This window comes from Chiloscyllium plagiosum, unplaced genomic scaffold (genome assembly GCF_037043375.1).
Source record: "Chiloscyllium plagiosum isolate Xiang-an unplaced genomic scaffold, Cpla_swu_hap1 HiC_scaffold_34, whole genome shotgun sequence".
In the NCBI taxonomy this organism is placed as follows: domain Eukaryota; kingdom Metazoa; phylum Chordata; class Chondrichthyes; order Orectolobiformes; family Hemiscylliidae; genus Chiloscyllium; species Chiloscyllium plagiosum.
Window position 1 is genome coordinate 12680822 of NW_028270172.1, and position 14998 is coordinate 12695819.

General features: G+C 43.9%; 1 protein-coding gene across 4 annotated transcripts in view; it reads right to left on the reverse strand.

The window, feature by feature from the left end:
• The window catches only part of ulk4 (unc-51 like kinase 4), a 502471-nt gene that overhangs the window by 411542 nt on the left and 75931 nt on the right, over window positions 1-14998 (reverse strand). For all 4 annotated transcript variants that reach the window (XM_043719540.2, XM_043719541.2, XM_087978491.1 and 1 more), the window contains one exon: window positions 4076-4122. In XM_043719540.2, coding sequence (XP_043575475.2) covers window positions 4076-4122 — 47 coding nt within the window. The remainder of the gene's footprint in view (window positions 1-4075; window positions 4123-14998) is intronic.

Sequence of the window (14998 nt, forward strand, 5' to 3'; positions counted from 1 at the left end):
CCCATACCTTTTGATCTCTTTAACCCTCAGAACTCAACCTAACTTCTTTTCCATTCAATATTTTGGCCTCAACCACTTTCCATGGCAGAGAGCTCCACAGGTTCCATGCTCTCTGGGTGAAGATATTTATCCTCATCTTAGCCCTACCCTGTTACTTAGACAGTGACACCTGGTTTTGCACTCCACAGTCATCAGGAGCATCCTTCCCACGTTCATCCGGTATGCTCCTGTTAGAACGTTAGCATTCATTCCAAGAGGGTGAGAATACAAGAGCGGAGGTGTACTGCTGAGGCTGCTTAAGGCACTGGTCAGACTGTATTAGGATACTGTGAGCACTTTTGGGCCCTGTATCAAAGGAACGATGTGCTGGTCTTGGAGAGGGTCCAGAGGAGGTTTACAAAGATGATCCCCAAATAAAGGACTTGTCATATTAAGAGTGTTTGAGAATTCTGGTTCTGTAGTCTTTGGATTTTAGAAGGATGAGTGAGGTCATTGAACTTTACAGAATAATATCAGACTTGGATAGAATGGATGTGGAGAAGGTATTTCCACTAGGAGGAGAGACCAGGACACGAGGGCGCAGACTCAGAGAGATGGGGTGACCCTTTATAACTGAGATGAGGAGGAATTTCTTCAGCCAAAAGGTGATGAATCTGTGGAACTCATTGTCGCAGAAAGCTGTGGAGGCAAATCATTGAATGTAGTTGAGACAGACATAGATAGGTTTTTGATTAGTAAGGGAATGAAGGGTTATGGGAAGAATGCAGGAAAATGGAGTTGAGAAACATGAGGGCAATCTTAGAGCCTTAAAGCTCTCAATCTAACCTAATCCCATTTGCCAGCATTTGGCCTATATCCCTTTAAACCATTCCTATTTATATACCCATCCAGATGCCTTTCCAATGTTGTAATTGTGCCTGCCTCCCCTACTTCCTCTGATAGCTCATTCCATATATGGATCACCCCCTGTGTTAAAAAATTACCCGAGGTCCTTTTAAAATCTTTCTCCTTATACCTTAAACCTATGCCCTCTTGTTTTGGACTCGCCACTTTAGGAAAAAGACTTTGGCTATTCATCCTATCCATGCCTCTCATGATTTTATAAACATTACATTACAGGATTGATTCTAAATTACTGATTTTGCAACATTTCATTATTACAATTTGTTGCCTGTCACAGTTTATAGCTTGACTGATGACTCCCAAGTACATACAAACCCTTCAAAGTGGGGCTATGAATTCAAATGCTTATTTTTTAAGGGGATTAAAGAAAGTTAAAACTAGTGAATGAGGTTTTATCTGAACGTTTCTTGAATAGTGAATATATTTACAGACACATAGAAACTTTATTTCATCTCAGCATGGGTTCCAAGGTCAAAGTGGCTCAGTGGTTAGCAGTACTGCCTCACAGCGCTAGAGACTTGGGTTTGATTCCACTTTCGTGCAACTGTCCATGTGGAGTTTGCACATTCTCCCCTTGTCTGCGTGGGTTTCGTCTGGGTGCTTTGTTTCCTCCCACAGTCCAAAGATGTGCAGTTTAGGTGAACTGGCCATGGGAAATGCAGGGTTAGAGGGATAGGTTAGAGGGGGTGGGTCTGGGTAGGATGCTCTTTGGAGAGTCGGTATGGACTCAATAGGCCGAATGGCCTGCTTCCACATTGTAGGGATTTTATATTGGGGAGTTGTCATGGTAGCTGTCAGAGAAGAAGATGGAGGGCTTAGGCATTAGCATGAGTTGGACCTACTTTGGAATAGGAGTTAGAAAAGGACATGGCGTAGTACAGGGGCACTGGCAGGCATGGAGGGTATATGACCATGGGGCTGAGTACTGCAGCATAAGTCAATATAGATAGTATGAGGAGTAACGGGTATGGGTGGCGGAATGAGTTGGCATGTATAGGGGATGAGGATGTTTTCTGTTTCATTACCTCTTTTCATATTTTCAAAAAAGCACTAGAGCACTGGGGCTGGCTTTGTTATTCCACCTCTGTACTCAGTCAACGTCCAAACTCCTTCTAGGAACACCTTCCGTTGTCACCCTCCCTCTCCCAGAACAAAAATTTGATCTTCCTCTGCACTTCTTCCCAAGCCAGGTTTATCGAGCCTGAAATGACCTTACCTTGGGGCAAAAATTCAGGCCTCTAAGTCTGGATTGGAAAGATTGCGCTTGACATATGGGATAATTTTTGATAACTCTTATTCCTTTGGAACTTACTGCTGTTTCCCACTGTGATCCATGAATGGTCCTACTACTTTGTCTATCAAGTGCTATAAATAAATATCTCACCAATGCCCTATGTATAAACAACAATTTACAAACAGCTTCAGTTTCCAGCATTTCCCAATTCTGAAAGTAATTTTGAGCAAGCATACTACAGGTTAGCTTTAGCAACGCTGTGGAGAATCAATTATCATTTATGAAAAATTGTTCACACTGCATGTTCTATACCCTGCAACATTAATTCTATTTTCTACATCATTGCTTCTGACCAGTTTCCTATCGCATAGATGCAAAAATTAGCATGAAGCAAATGCTAAATTTACCAACTGAAAATTGACCATCAAGGACTGAAACGCCTCTGAAGCAAGGCACAGTGTGATTCCCACTTGTCTCATGCTTCACCTTGGTATCAAGTCAAACCATGAGACCATGCTCTGGAGTAAATTATTCTGTATTGACAGAATCAGTGAGAAGTAAAATTACTTCAAATTAATACTACTACAATAATGTGAAAGCACAGATCTTTCTTTCTTATATTCATCATGGTCTCTGTTCTCCTTATAGAAACACACCATTATTAACTCCATTCTCTATTTTCCTTTACGAAATTAAAAACTATTGTACTAGGTTATTTTAAATATTCATTACTCCTTCTGCCTTACCAACATAATATAATCCAGCCTCTAGAATTTTCATTAATTTCTCCAGCATTCAACCTGCTGTACTTCTGCCTTTCTCTGTTACATGCTTTACTTTCAACTCAGCAATATGCAACTTCAGTTTCGGTCCCATTACCTCACCACTATAGAGACTTCTCCAACATTTGAATAATCTAATACAGAGGAACCTCGATTATCCGAATACCAATTATCCGAAAATCAGATTATTCAAAGGAGATCTCGAGGTCTCCATAGAAACATTACATCAAAGACATGTTTCCAACAGTGATCACGTCTTTTGTTTACAGTGATTACGTCTTTTGTTTACAGTGATTAAACAGGAACTGTCTCCAAATAACTGACTTCCTGCCTCCCTCTCTCCCCACACTTTCCCTGGAGTTCTACAGAGGGCTGTACCCTAATCCCCCACCCCACCTTCCCCAGATAATCTGACCAACGTTGTCCTGTACAGTGCAGAGGTAGAACCTGTCAAAGAATTGCAGTAAAAAGATGTGTGACTGTGGCTGTGTGTGTGTGTGTGTGTGTGTGTGTGTGTGCGCTATTTGGAAACTTATCCCTCAAAGGTGGCAACAGCAGCAGTTTTGTAGTTGCTGTCCAATCCGGCTGCCCTGGAGAGGGGCAGTGGCAGTGTTGGACGGAGTGGGGGGAGGGCAGGGGGCAGTGTTGGACAAAGGTGGGGGTGCAGTGTTGGACGGTTGGGAGGCAGTGTTGGATAGTTCGGGGACGGGGGGAGGGAGGCGGTGTTGGACGGTGGTGGGGTTGGGTATGGGGGCTCACGCACTGTGTGCTTCTGCAGTGTCCTGAACGGGGAGCAGACTTTAAAAACTCCAAGCCCCAGAAGAAAGGCATTTAATCGATTAACCGAATAACCGATTAACCGAACAAAATAGTGCCCGCCCATCTCATTCGGATAATCTGGGTTCCCCTATTTGTCAGAGTAATGCCCATAAACCTGGTAGCATTACTTTACAAAATACAATGGTGCAATTTGTTTTTTTGAGTTAAACATAAGATATATTTAGCATCACCAGCAGGGGTCATTCAAATTGTAAGTCAATTAAATGTGAATGATTTTAGGCAGATCTGCCACTTACAGAATCCCTTCCAAGAACCAATAATCATGACGCATGAAACAGATGCATCCTATTCTTATGTTGAAGCATGCCATACTTACATATCCCAATTTGGAGCTGCACGCAGTTGCTGTGTTAACACTGGAAACTGGAAACAAATACACAACAAAAATATTTTGAATATTTGTTTCATACGGTCATCCTGAGCAGTGTTCAAACTCTGAGATACATGTATACATGAATATAGATTGCTTATAACAATATTTATCATCTGATATTAATGAAGGTCAGAGGCATTTCACTATTTTCTAGACAGGTTGCAAAGTGGCTGTTACTATGACATCAATTGCAAAAAATCCACAACATAAATTCATAAAAAGAAATGCTCAAATCAGTTTGTAAACTACTTGGAGTATTTTCAGCAAGTCACTCTCCACTTCCAACTGGGCAAACAAATACTCTCAGAAATAACTGATATGCTACTACAAGATCTCAAGGTCAATGACACCCCACCCCACACACCCCCAACCAACAATCATTAAAAAAAAAATAAGTTGAATTCAGGTCCTAGAAATAACAAGTGAACAGCTAAATGTGTCAGCTAAATAGCAACGTATTTATGAACAACATTGACAAAAATACATTTAGCAAATAATGATTTATTTTATTTAGAGGCATAAGCATTAAAAGAACTTTGCATAAATTTCGTCACAATGGTGTAAAATGAAGTGGACACAGTGATGCATGTGAAATCATTGCTATGAAACCACAAAAATTTGTGGGCCACTTTTTCTGATGACATCCAGGAATTCATTAATATTGCTGCAAATATCTTAATTCCAAGCAAGGCAATAAATACTGTTAGGTAAATGGTCTAACTTAAACAATAACAAAATTAACATAAAATAATAGCAACTTTAATGCAGTCATACATCCAAAGGCACTTGATAAGCGTGATGAAACAAAATTTGACCCTGCAGCATGTGAGGATATCCAAAGGCAGATGGCCAAAAGCTTGATAGAAGACAAACGTTTTAAACTGATTATTATAGAAGGAAACAAAAAAACTGCAGATGCTGGAATCCAATGTAGACAGGCAGGAGGCTAAAAGAACACAGCAAGCCAGGCAGCATCAGGAGGTGCAGAAGTGGACGTTTCGGATGTACTTCTTCTTCGGGACTGGGGGGGGGGGGGGGGGGAGGAGGAGGGGAGTGTGGGGGCAGGGTAGTGAATTGGAAATACGTGAATACAGGTAAAGGAGGTAAAGGGTATGACCTGGTTGGTCAATGGGAGGAATGAATCCAGTTGGTGGCAGGGAAGGGGAGGAGCTGTGAAGGGAGTTGGGGAAGGGGAGGGAGATTATTTGAAACTGCAGAATTCAATGTTGAGTCTTCCAAGCTGTGAGGTGTCCAGGTGGAAGATAAGGTGTTGTTCCTCAAATAGTCGCTGTCGTTTGTTTTGGCAATGGTGGAGGCCAAGGATGGTCATGTTGGAAAGGGAGTGGTTGGGGGAATTGAAATGGGTAATGTTATGAAGGTGAAAGTTACTTTTGAAAAAGTAATAAAGTGGATTGATGAGAGCAGAGCTGTGGACGTGATCTATATGGACTTCAATAAGACATTCAACAAGGTTCTTCATGGGACACTGGTTAGCAAGGTTAAATCTCATGGAATACAGGGAGAACTAGCCATTCGGATACAGAATTGGCTCGAAGGTAGTGCTGGAGGGTTGTTTTTCAGACTGGAGGCCTGTGACCAGTGGAGTGCCACAAGAATCGGTGCTGGACCTCTACTTTTTGAGATTTACATAAATGATTTGGATATATAGTTAGTAAGTGTGCAGATGACACCAAACTTGGAAGTGTAGTGGACAGCAAAGGTTACCTCAGATTACAACAGGATCTTGATCAGATGGGCCAACGGGCTGAGGAAGGGCAGATAGAATTTAATTTAGATAAATGTGAGGTGCTGCATTTTGGGAAAGCAAATCTTAGCAGGACTTATACACTTAATGGTAAGGTCCTATGGGAGTGTTGATGAACAAATAGATCTTGGAGTGCAGGTTCATAGCTCCTTGAAAGTAGAGTCACAGGTAGATAGGATAGTGAAGAAGGCGTTTGGTATGCTTTCCTTTATTGGTCAGAGTATTGAGTATAGGAATTGTGAGGACATGTGGCTGTACAGGACATTGGTTAGGCCACTTTTGGAATATTGCACTTTTGGAGACCAGTTTTGGTCTCCTTCCAATAGGAAAGATGTCGTGAAACCTGAAAGGGTTCAGAAAAAATTTACAAGGATGTTACCAGGGTTGGAGGATTTGAGCTATAGGGAGAGGCTGAATAGAGTAGGATTGGTTCCCTGAAGCGTCAAAGGCTGAGAGGTGATCTCATCGAGGTTTAAAAAAATCACGAGGGGCATGGATAGGGTAAATAAACAAAGTCTTTTTCCCCGAGGTGGGAAGTCCAGAACTAGAGAGCATAGGTTTAGAGTGAGAGAGGAAAGATATAAAAGGGACCTAAGGGGCAATGTTTTCAAGCAGAGGGTGGTACATGTATGGAATGAGCTGCCAAAGGAAGTGGTGGAGACTGGTAAAATTGCAACATTTAAAAGGCATCTGGATGGGTATATGAATAGGAAACATTTAGAGGGATATGGGTCAAGTGTTGGCAGGTGGGAGTAGATTAGGCTGGGATAGCTGGTCGGCATGGATGAGTTGGACCAATGGGTCTGTTTCTGTGCTGTACATCTCTACAACTATGACTCTCGAATTTGAAGACATTACAGCACGGGTTAAATCATTTCTGCATTGAATGTTTAAATTAGCCGGGGGAAGAGTTCACCCCATGTCATAACAGCAGACCCGGCTGCGATGCTCGGTGAGCCGTTCTCTAAGTTTACGCCCAGTCTCCCCATGTAGGGAGGACCACGTCGGGAGCACCTGATGCAGTAAACTAGGTTGGAAGAGAAGCAGGTGACCCTCTGCCTCACCTGGAAGGACTGTTTGGGGTCCTGGCTGGAGGTGAGGGGATGGTGTACCGGCAGGTTTTGCATCTTTTCTGGTTGCAGGGCAAGGCACCTGGGGGTTTGGTGGCAGGGATGGCGTGAACCAAGGACTGTCGGAGGGAACAATCCTTGCCGAAGGCTGAGAGGGGTGGGGAGGGGAAGATGTTCTTAATGGTCTATTTGGAGTTGGTGCAAGTGTTTGAGGATGATGTGCTGGATGTGGATACTGTGGGGTGGTAGGTGAGGACAAGGGGGACTCTCCTTATTACATCGGGAGGGGATGGTGGTTTAGAGTGGTGGAATGGGGAATGGAGGTGGTGGAGAGGAGGCTGTCTGGATGATGGAGGGAGGAAAAGCCTGTTGTTCAAAGTAGGTTGACATCTGGGATGCTCGAGGGTGGAATGTCTCCTCGTCTGAGTAGATGCGGTGGAGGCGGAGGAATTGGAAGAATAGGATGGAGCTCTTGCACGATACTAGGTGGGATGAGGTGTAGCCCAGGCAGTTATGGGAGTCTGTAGGTTTGTTGGAAACGCCCGTCTGAAGACAGTCGCTGGAGGTGGAAGTGGTGAGGTCAGTAAAGGGGATGGAGGTGACCAAGATGGACCAAGTGAATTTGAGGGCGGGGTGGAAATTGTGAGCAAAGTCTTTGAACTGCTCCAGTTCAGCCTGGGTGCGGGACATTGCGTCGATTCAGTCATCGGTGTAACGGTGGAAGAGTTAGGGTACAGTGCATGTGTGGCTGCTGCAGAGGGACTGTTCGATACGGCTGACAAAGAGGCAGGCGCAGCTTGGACCCATCCCTAGCCACCCCCTCGATGTGGAGGAATCGGATGGAGTTAAAGGAAAGGTTATTGAGGGTGAGGACCAGTTCGGCGAGGCAGAGGAGGGTATTGGTGGAGGGGAACTCAATGGGTCGATTGAAGAGGAAGAAACGGCGGGCCTGGAGCCATCCTTGTGGGGTATAGATGTGTATAAGCACTGCATGTCCATAGTGAAGAGAAAGTGCTGTGAGCCAGGGAACTGGAAGTTGTTGAAGATATGGAGGGTGTGGTTGGTGTCACGGATGTAGGTGGGAAGTGCCTGAACTAAGGGGGAGAGGATAGTCTCGAGGTAGGACAAGATGAATCTGTGGGGCAGGAACATGTCAAGATGATGGGTTGGCCAGGGCAGTTGGGCTATAGATCTTGGAGAGCAGGTAGAACTGGACAGTACAGCGCTGGGGGATTATGAGTGTGGAGGCAATGGAGGGGAGATCATCAGTGGCAGAGGCAATGAGGACACTGATGGTGTCTTGGATTTGGGAATGAAGGGTTGTGGTGGGATCGTGGGCAAGGGGAAGGTAGGATGTGGACTCGGAGAGTTGGCGTTTGGCCTCTTTGATATGGAGGTCCGTCCTCGAGACTACCACCACCCCACCTTTGTCAGCTGGTTTGATGACAACAGTCTCTAGATAGACATCTACTACAAACCTACAGACTCCCAGTACTACCTGGACTACACCTCCTCTCATCCAGTATCCTGCGAAAACTCCATCCCATTCTCCCAATTCCTCCGCCGCATCTGCTTGGACGAGGAGATATTTCACTCGCGAGCATCCCAGATGTTCACCTATTTTGAATAACAGGCTTTTCCTCCCTCCATCATCCACACAGCCCTCCACGGCACCACTTCCATTCCCCGTTCTACCACTCTTAAACCACCATCCCCTCCCAACACATTAAAGACAGAGACCCCATTGTCCTCACCTCCATGCCATCAGTCTCCGCATCCAACACATCATCCTCAAAAACTTGCGCCAACTCCAAATAGACCCCATCATCAAGAACATCTTCCCCTCCCCACCCCTCTCAGCCTTCCACAAGGACTGTTCCCTCTAACAATTGTTGGTTCACGACACCCCCTGCCATTAAACGCCCAGGTACCTTCCCCTGCAACCAGAAAAGATGCAAAACCTGCCAGTACACCACCCCCCTCACCTCCAGCCAGGGCCCCAAACAGTCCTTTCAGGTGAGACAGAGGTTCACCTGCCTCTCTTCCAACCTAGTTTACTGCATCAGGTGCTCCCGATGTGGTCTTCTCTACATGGGGGAAGACCGAATATAAACTTAGAGAACGGCTCACCGAGCATCGCAGCCGGGTCCACAGGTACAGACCTGACCTCCCAGTCACTGCCCATCTCAATTCCCCAAACTACTCCCTTTCCGACATGAATATCCTTGGCTTTCTCCATTGCCAAAACAAACCATAGCACCTATTGGAGAAATAACAACTTATCTTCTGCCTGAGCACTCTACAGGCCAGAAAACTCGATACTGAGTTCTCCAATTTCAAATAACCTCTCTCCCCATCCCGACTCTCTTCACAGCCCCTCCCCTTCCCTGCCTTTGCTCCCTGCCACCAACCGAATTTACTCCTCCCATTGACCAACCAGGTCGTACCCTCTACCTGTCTTCACCTATTCCTACTTCACCACCCTGCCCCCACCTCCCCCTTTATTTGCAGCTCCTCCCACATCCACCTTAGACCTGAAGAAGGGATACATCCAAAACATCGACTTCTGCACCTCCTGATGCTGCCTGGCTTGCTATGCTCTTCCAGCCTCCTGCCTCTTATAGAAGGACAGACAGGCATAGATGTTTGAGAGGATTTTCCAAATCTTAGAACCATATCAACTGGTGGCACAGCTGCCAATGATGGGAGTCATGCAACACAAGGAAATTAATGAGGCCAGAAGTGAAGGAGTACAGTGAGGGCTCCAGATGAACCAAGTAGTAAAGATGTGAAGAAGCAAGATCCTCATGGAAAGATTTAAAACAAGAATGAGGATTCTATAATTTTGAACAGAAACTAATGTAGTTCCGCATACAGATCAATAGTGGATGAACTTTTTGAATGTGATATGGCAGGAAGGGTTTTGCATTACATTATGTTTACAAATCGTAGAAAGTGAGAAGCAAGAATGCCATGTAATACTCACATCTAATGTGGATAAAAGTATGGATGAACTGAGGTACAGATACAGTCAGACAATGTTGGAGGTGAAAACAGGTAGTCTTAGTAATAGCACAGGTCTTGGGTTCAAATATGTTGCAATGGCTGGGAACAGTCTATTTCAGTCTCACACCATTGCCAGGGAGATGAATGTAGCTGAAAATGTGTTGCTGGAAAAGCGTAGCAGGTCAGGCAGCATCCAGGGAACAGGAGAATCGACGTTTCGGGTCCTGAAGAAGGGCTTATGCCCGAAACGTCGATTCTCCTGTTCCCTGGATGCTGCCTGACCTGCTGCGCTTTTCCAACAACACATTTTCAGCTCTGATCTCCAGCATCTGCAGACCTCACTTTCTCCCGGGAGATGAATGTAGTCAGTTGCAAGGGAATTGACAATATTTTTGATCTTCCCACTATCTACTGCATGAAACTGCTGTTCATTTAATCTTGGACAACAGACATGTAGTGTGATGATTTAAGACAGTGTGGCGTGGCATGTCAAGAGGTTGGTGGAGAGATAAAGCTGGGCATTGTTAACATACTGATTATGTGGTGTTAGACAATATCATTAAGGGCCAGAATGGATACAAGATGCCTGGGAAACCGCAACTCCAACAACACTCAACAAGTTTGATACCATCTAGGACAAAGTAGTCCACTTGATGGGCACCTCATCCAACACTTCAACATTCATTCCCTTATCCACTAATGCACATGGGCAGCAGTGTGTACCATCCATAAGATGCACTGCAGCAACTTGCTAATGTTCCTTCAGCAGCACCTTCCAAGCCCACAATCATGACACCAAGAATGGCAAGGACAGCAGATGCACGGATAGGATAAACAGACAAAGTCTTTTCCCTGGGGGTGGGGGGAGTCCAGAACTAGAGGGCATAGGTTTAGGGTGAGGGGGAAAAGATATAAAAGAGACCTAAGGGGCAACGTTTTCAAGCAGAGGTGGTATGTGTATGGAATAAGCTGCCAAAGGAAGTGGTGGAGGCTAGTACAATTGCAACATTTAAACAGCATCTGGATGGGTATAGGAATAGGAAGGTTTTGGAGGAATATGAGCCAGGTGCTGGCAGGTGGGACTAGTTTGGGTTGCTGTACATCTCTATGACTATGACTCTGTGCACAAGAACACCTACACCTGCAGATTATCATACTAAATTGGAGGGGAACCAATGTCCTGGTCGGGAGATTTACTAGAACTACTTGGAATGGTTTAAACTAGTTTGGCAGAGGGGTGGGGATCCTAAATTGCACTCCATCCTGACTTGAACTATATTGCTGTTCTTTCACTGTCACTGGATCAAAATGTTTAAACTCCCTTCCAAACAGCACTGCTGGTGTACCTAACTCCTTTGAAGTGCAGTGGTTCAAGTAGCTTGCTATCATTTTCTTAAAAACAATTAGGATGGGCAATAAATGTTGACCTAACCAGCAATGCCTACATCTAATAGATATTTAAAACAAGAGAGAGCAACATGATATACAATCTGCCAAAATCTGCATAAAAATGGTAATGTAATTACACGTAGTTCTCCTATAATGCTGTAGTTGCATTCCCATGTGATGTTATAGCAAGTCATGCAATAGAAATAATAGGGCCTATGAGATAAACATGGTTGGGGCAAACCACCAAAAATACCAGTAAAAATCAAAACAAAAATTATAGTTAGCCTAACACAAATGATAGCACAGTCTAAACAACTTTTGACCAGTTATAACTGACCTGTTATATGGTACTGTATAGTACAATTCATCAGAATCGTCAAATGATTACTCTTGATTGACATCTATACCTACTGGTTGCACTACATTCTAGCCAGTCTTCTAATCCCATCCAATGGTAACACTGGACAAGTCAGATTCCATAATGAAACCTGCCTTGACAGTTCAAGGGCTGAATCTTAATTTCTTTCTCTAAGTGTCAGTTTTGTAAAGTTTTACAGAGGGTTTCACATCATGTTGCTTGGAAACATCTATCATCTTATTTTACAAAGCCTGCCTGATTTATTATCAATCCTACTCTTTGGGGCCCCTCTCACACATTCTAGCACCATTATGCCATGTGCCATTTCCAAACCAACTCACCACTTCCTGGATATCCCAGAATTGACCAGCATCTGTGGTGCAGCACCATCTTTAAAAAGGTATTGTGCACCCAGGCAACAGCTATCAGTCTGCTGCAGAACCAGCCCTGCATGGTTCCTGACATTGGTCCTGGATGTGGCAGGCAATGGAAAACTGCTGCCTCTCTTTATGGGCAGGTACAAGGAGATGCTGCTGATTGGGATAGGGTGATGCAGAGACAGGATGTCTTTTTCTCCCAGGCCAACATAGGATGCTATTCTATTGGAACCACGTCAACCTGGACCAGTGTTGCCATCTAAGCCAGTGCAGCCTCATCCATCTGCAAGAATGCACAGAATGCAGGAAGAAAATCAACCACCTTCTCCACTCTGCCAGTGGAAGTGCCACCATCTTCTTGTTGATATCTCACATTCACTTTACTTCTGCTGCTGTACCCACCATTTCCTGCAGCATCTTCCCCACTCATTCTCATCCTTGCGAACATCTGACCCTGACTAACCCTGAATCTCTTCTGCACAACCTACTCAACTCCAAAGGACATCTCCACACATGCACCAAAAGTAACAGTGTGCCACTCACCTTTTTCTCCTTCACCCACTATGTGCAGAGTTTCCTGACTCTAACCACCCTGAGAGGCTGACTGACCAAGTCTAAGCCCCTGTACTGGTTCTTAAATTAACAGATTGCTCCCAGCTTCTTGTCCTCAGGCTGTAGAGACATTTTCACGATGCTTTTCCAAGTCTACTAGCACAAACATTTCACAATATCTTTAACGAAGCTCTTCAAAAGAAAGTGCAGGAACCGACTGATCACATGATGCTGACATGGAGTCCAGAACTCCATGCACAGTGACACTTATTTTCAGGAATGAGAATTGCGTACCAGCAAATGGAAGTTCGCTTTATTAAAAACGGTTGGCAATTCACAAATTGCGTTACAGACAAATCGTGTTTAATGAACATGCATTATAAGACAACTACCTGTATCTTAATTGATAATTACCAGAAGAACATTGATTCCTTAATCAACTTTGGCCTCATAAGCGCAACTTATGTTCAGAGAGGTATTACAATTTCAGGTTGTTGACAGAACCACCTTCTCTTACAGCAGTGCAGCAGCACTTGCACGAAGTTAACTGCAACCTCAATGATTAGGAAGGTGTAACTATCTTCAACAGCAATAACGCACATGATCAGCAATTATTTCACTTGCAGTAATCCGTTTACATGATCTAACATACTTCAACTTTACAGTAATCTGATTGTGGTGTTCACTTGGCACTTTCTAAGCTGTTGGTCTTCTGCAACAAACAGCAAACACAGCACCTGCCAGACTGACGTAGGCTTAGAAGCTTGTTTAAAGGACAGTACAGCATTGCTGCATATTCTCTTCAAACAATAGATACAGTTGTGAAGGCTAAAGGAACAAATTAAAAAGTAATTAACTTTTTCTTTCTTGTACATCTTTTGGAAATTCTTTTATTTGGGATGAAACATAAATATGAAGCACAAAAAAGCTAACAAAACCAGAACACACAAAAACATTCATATAATGAACTTGCATTTTTATAGTACTTTAAAGGACGACAAGATTGCAAGTTACATTAAAGGAGTTTCAAATTAAATCAAATAAATCTGACATAGAGTTGCATATATGAGGACAGGTGACTAAAAACCTGGTCAGATATAAGAAGAATCTTTAAGGAAAAAGGGGAGCGAAGCAAAGTTAAGAAAAACAATCATGGATGAAGGTTCCAGAAACAGATGAGCTGAGCAGGGGTGAAGTTGGGTAACATTTTGGATGTTAAAGTGACTGTTTTGGTGTTGAATCAGATATATGGTTGGAAAAAAATCTTTATGTCAGCTTTGAGACCAAGATTGTCAGCAATGTGGTTCAAATGCCAAGTGTAAGAGCTGGCTATATTTTTGCAACCGAGGTTGCAGTACAGTCATAGAGCTGTACAGCACGCAAACAGACCCTTTGGTCCGACCCGTCCATGCCGACTAGATAACCCAACCAAATCCAGTCCCACGTGCCAGCACCCGGCCCATATCCCTCCAAGCCCTTCCTATTCATATACCCATCCAAATGCCTCTTAAATATTGCAATTGTACCAGCCTCCACCACTTCCTTTGGCAGCTCATTCCATATACACGTACCACCCTCTGCATGAAAAAGTTTCCCCTTAGATCTCTTTTATATCTTTCCACTCTCATCCTAAACCTATGCCCTCTAGTTCTGGACTCCCCCACCCCAGGAAAAAGACTGTGTCTATTTATCCTATCCATGCCCCTCATGATTTTGTAAACCTCTATAAGGTCACCCCTCAGCCTCCGATGCTCCAGGGAAAACAGCCCCAGCCTATTCAGCCTCTCCCGATAGTTCAAATCCTCCAACCCTGGCAACATTCTTGTAAATCTTTTCTGACCCTTTCAAGTTTCACAACATCTTTCCGATAAGAAGGAGACCAGAATTGCATGTAATATTCCAACAGTGGCCTAACTAATGACCTCCTAACCCCTGTACTCAATACTCTGACCAATAAAGGAAAACATACTAAACCGTTTGTGTGGAAAGCTTCTACCCATCTAATAAACTGGTCAACAATGACCAGACAGAATTTCTTTTTTTGACTTTGTGGGCGTGGTCCTATAAAGTCCATTCGATGTGTTCTTACAGTCCAAGTGGATGTGGCTGATGGCTCATTTTGATTTTAATTTCCTGTCCTGGTTCTGTCTTTGTACACGCAGAGCATCTCTGCCAAAATTTTGTTATGTCTCTTCCCATTCCTTTCCACATGCAGCATTAGATATTAGCTGTATAATTTTAACCCTCCCTGCGTTTTCTAATCCATGGTAAGCACTACATAGGGTCTGTTGGAAAATGTGGAAGCCACCACCTTACCTTCCTTTAAATATCATCGGCTACTAATACTGC